The sequence below is a fragment of the Xiphias gladius genome, chromosome 2, assembly GCF_016859285.1.
Source record: "Xiphias gladius isolate SHS-SW01 ecotype Sanya breed wild chromosome 2, ASM1685928v1, whole genome shotgun sequence".
In the NCBI taxonomy this organism is placed as follows: Eukaryota; Metazoa; Chordata; class Actinopteri; order Istiophoriformes; family Xiphiidae; genus Xiphias; species Xiphias gladius.
In genome coordinates, this window is record NC_053401.1 from 16,832,578 (window position 1) to 16,836,912 (window position 4,335).

A 4,335-nucleotide genomic window follows, 5' to 3' on the forward strand; every position below is an offset into this window, starting at 1 on the left:
AAATCATGGTCGTTCAGGCCACCTGCGGTTTCAGATAACTATCAACTGAATAAGAGTTATAAAAGAGCTCAGTCCTTTAAATCAATGAAAGCATTAATAAGCCTTATCCTCTGTTTTTGTTTCAGCATCGCTGTATTCATATTTTTTTAATACTTTCATAATTAGGCAGTGTGAACATATTAAACAACATAAGTTGTGAAGCAAAAATTAAGCTTTCTGTGCAGAGGTTATATAACTTCATACAGCTAATTGAAGAATGCAGAAACTTTTAATTTCATTTTTAGCAGACTACACTACAGTTGATGGAGTTTTCACAGTGGTTCCTATTAAAGAAATAGTTTGACATTTTGGGAAGTACGCTTATTCACTTTCTTGCCGATCGTTGGATAAGAATCTTGATAACACTGTCAAATCTGTGTATAAACTGTAATGCTGGAACCACGGGATGATTTGCTAGCTTACCATAGACTGGAAGCTGAGACACAGCAAGTCTACCTCACTCTTAAGATCACTAACACTTTGAATGTTGTTTGTTTAATCTGTACAAAAAATGTGAAAACTACAAAGTTGTGAGTTTATGTAGCACTGCATGCTGAAACTATTTCTATATGTGACTTCCTCAACCTCATGGTAATGACAAGACTCCAGGAAGGTGATTACTGAGCCAGGCTAGCTGTTTCCCCCTGCTTCTAATCTTTGTCTTTAGCTAACCAAATCACCTCCTGTCTCTACACCCATATTTAATGCAAAAATATGAGAGTGGTATTGATCTTCTCACTTAACTCTCCGCAAGAAAGCCGATAAACATTCTGCCAAAAATGTCTTAACAATTCTCTTAAGGAATTCATCACATTAATCAGACAAGAAATGTTCTTCATTTGTGGGCTTAAATGAAGAATTTAACAATAAAAGTGAAAATATGGCATCAATCTTGTCTCTATTAAACTGAATGTTGCTGAAACTAGCTCTTGAAGACCAGAAGTGTAAGTTTGCAATGAAATCCCCAGTTATGAGCAAAGGTGATGCAGTGGAAGTGTGGTAGCATGGGGAAGCCACTTTTATTGTTTTCTGTGTGGACTCATTTATCTGCTGTTTAAAACAATGTAACAAGAGCAATGTAGTTTCCATTTGTACCTGCTGCACAGTCTGAAATTAGTTTATAGACTATTTAGCTCACTGGTCCACACCTTTGACATTTTTGGTTTTCTCAATTCAAAGCAAGCGGCAGCCACCACAACTGAATTAAACTGATGTGGAAGCTGCAATTCCTGTAGTTGCTGGCTTCTCAAAAAATCCTGTACCCCTTAATCATGTCATTCAGTTACACTGATTGTATTAATGTCTCAGTTGACACGGTGATGATTTATTGATGTTAAAGTGAAACACAAGACACATTTATAATGAGTCACATTCTCATATGGTGCATCTATATTCTGGTAAGAGGTTGGTTGACTGTGTGGCTGGCTTCCCCGCCCTCCAGCCCCGACTCCTCTACCAGCACCTTCCGTTGAATCTCTTGCAGGAGGAGAAAATTGTTAAGAAGGAAAGAGAAAATTTTAGACAGTCAAGTTTGCTTTTTTAACTAGTCTCCATAAAAAGGTTAACAGTTTATATACTGAATGATCGTGGAAAGAATTAGCCAAATTACCTCAACCAGAAACTAAAATATAGTCAGAAATGATTTTGGCTATGGTCAGAAAATATGAAGACTGGTTGAGAGTCACTTATTGAAAAGCATCAACGAAAAAAATTAAAGTCATCATTAGTCCCGCCCACAGTACACAATTGACAGGTGGTCTCACTGAAGTCCAGTGCTAAACAAAACACAAAGGAATGATTACTTGGCACTGGTGTGAAGTGAAGTAAAAGCTAACTCTATGATGACAGCTTTGAACCCTTCACTTTACCAAAGCCACTCATTGAACTTCAAAGCATCCATTCATTTGAAGAGCTACTGACAAGTCTCTTTAACTAATGCCTGATTAATGACCTTGAACTTTGACTGCTGTGTAACTTGATGATAACATCCAGGATCCCTCAGTGTCTGATAAATAGCGTGTGTCAGATCTTTAAAAAGCTTTTCTATTCTGCAATAGCTTTGAAAGACTAGAAGCCTTGTGGCTGCTGAAGCTGCCACACTGTGGTGTTGAATCTCAGACTGTTACCATCTCAGGCATGTCAAACAGCAGCTGGTTTATTTGTCAGCTCTGTATTTGACATTAACTGTTGGTCTGCATTTAAGGTTCAAATTATGATGTCTATGCGTGTATGTGTGTCCTCCTCACCCTGAACTCCTGAGTCTTGCCAGTCTGTCTGGCAGAGTCTTCTCTTGGCTGGAGGTCAGCTCTGCTACATGAGTCCACCACTGCTGCTCTTTCTCCTAAAACATGGGGTATACACAGGGTTAGAGGCGACTTTTTTGTCCATGTTGAAAATGTGTAATGTCAAAGGAGTCGCTCGTAGTGATGAATCCACAGAGAATTAGCATTACCCCTCAAGATGCATTTTAGCATCTTTTAGCAGGCCTGTGATGTCCAAACCAGGGTTAAAAAGAGAGTGAATATTGGACTCTCATTCATTGTCAGTCCAGAAACACGACTCCAAATGAATGCTAATGTTGCTCTACATGTGCCACATGTTTAAATAGACAACCAATTGCTAACACATATGCCATAATGTTTTTATGCAGTGACAAGATGTCACTGTGCAGGTTGTTCCATTGGCCCCCAGAAAATCTATTTATACTGTAGAATATAGAAGAGCATCATGACATACAGTACTGGCCCCATTTACACCTGACATCTAAATATAATATAGATATAATGGCATACAATCCACAGACCTTTACTGTCACCTGGTATCAATAAGCGTTGTCATTATCATTGTCTTCCCCCCATCCAGATATGTAACTGTGGACAAACATGGTGTGTCTGAGGTCAAGGGAGGTACTGGTCAGAATGGACATAATTTATTTTTAAACTACTTGGGACTTGCCAGATACTGCTATTACTTGTTGCGTTTGTCAGGCTTGCCTATGCTGAGACCGAAAGACGTAGAATTTGGTGACATTTCAACTTGCTTAACAAATTTTTTTAAGAATATGAACACTGTACAAATTGTAGTTACACCTTGATGAAATCAAATCACATTGCAAGCCAACCAACCTCGAGAGGTGCTTTGGCCAAGGTGATTGCATTCCAATCACAATGTGTCCTATATGCGTTTAGACCTTGCATTGACTTCCATTTTTTTTAAATCCTGGAAATCCAGTTACAGTATGCATAAATTAATGCCAGTTGTAAATGCAGTAGTTGTCTGCGAAGGTTCTTGGGACAGTTGTCAGGATATATTGTATATCCATGCTCTAAAATCGTATTTTATCATTTGGATTGAGGTGATAAGGTTTTAGCAACTTTGTTGCGAGTTCTTACAAATGGTTTTGAGAAGTAAAGAACCAGTGTTACTGCTCTATTTGAGAAGCCACTTCTCTGGTGGGGCAGTGACACATGCTCAGGTAATTTGCGGTAGGAGTATGAAAATTCCGTCCAAATGTGGATAATATTGACAAGGAGGACTGGAAATCATCAGTTCATAAATGTTACACAATGTTTACAACACAAGTTAATTATTTTTAAGATGGTGCATAGAATGTGTTATACCCCAGAGAAGATGCATAAGATGAATGGTGAAATGTGTTTTGTTTTAAGCAAAGAGGGAGTTTTTTTGCATATCTTTTGGTCTTGTGAACATCTTCACCTCAATTTCGAAACCTGTTGTCAATATATATCTTTGTGCATGCACTATGATGTATCATTAAATTCTGGACTTTGTTTATTAGGTACTAATAGACAAGACAGCTGGAGCTCACATGATAAAATACATACTGATCTCGCACTATTGGCAGCTAGGAAAAGTATGTTTCCAATTCCTTAACAATGGTGGATTCAGCTTTAAAATTACTTGATGCTTGATCAACCTTATTAAACAAATAAAGGGAGGGCCAAGGGAATTTTACAAAATTTGGCATTTTCATATGAATTTACATTTTCAGACATTTTTAAAAACCATTTTAAAAAAAGAAACAAACGAAATGACCCAAATCTTGGTAATAAAGGTTGATTAGTTTTTGTGTTACCCATTTATTTGTCAGACTCTATATGTTGTAGTGTATGTTATGTGCGTTTTTTTGTTTGGAAGATTAATTGTAGATATAATTTCTTAATAAATTCTATTTAAAACTGATAAAGAAAAATCCACAGTTGTGCTGAGTGCATCCAAGGTGAATTATCTCTTCTGGTAAGCAAAATAGAGAGTGAGATCTTAGTGATGCAGGTG

General features: G+C 37.3%; 1 protein-coding gene across 1 annotated transcript in view; it reads right to left on the reverse strand.

Annotated features, from left to right (window-relative positions):
* Nucleotides 1-1,383: 1,383 nt before the first annotated feature.
* The window catches only part of ntf3 (neurotrophin 3), a 64,839-nt gene continuing 61,887 nt past the window's right edge, over nucleotides 1,384-4,335 (reverse strand). The window contains exons 3-4 of the mRNA XM_040149117.1: nucleotides 2,286-2,380; nucleotides 1,384-1,515 (exon numbers count right to left, since the gene is read on the reverse strand). Of these exons, the coding sequence (XP_040005051.1) occupies nucleotides 1,492-1,515; nucleotides 2,286-2,380 (119 nt within the window). The 3' untranslated portion in view covers nucleotides 1,384-1,491. The remainder of the gene's footprint in view (nucleotides 1,516-2,285; nucleotides 2,381-4,335) is intronic.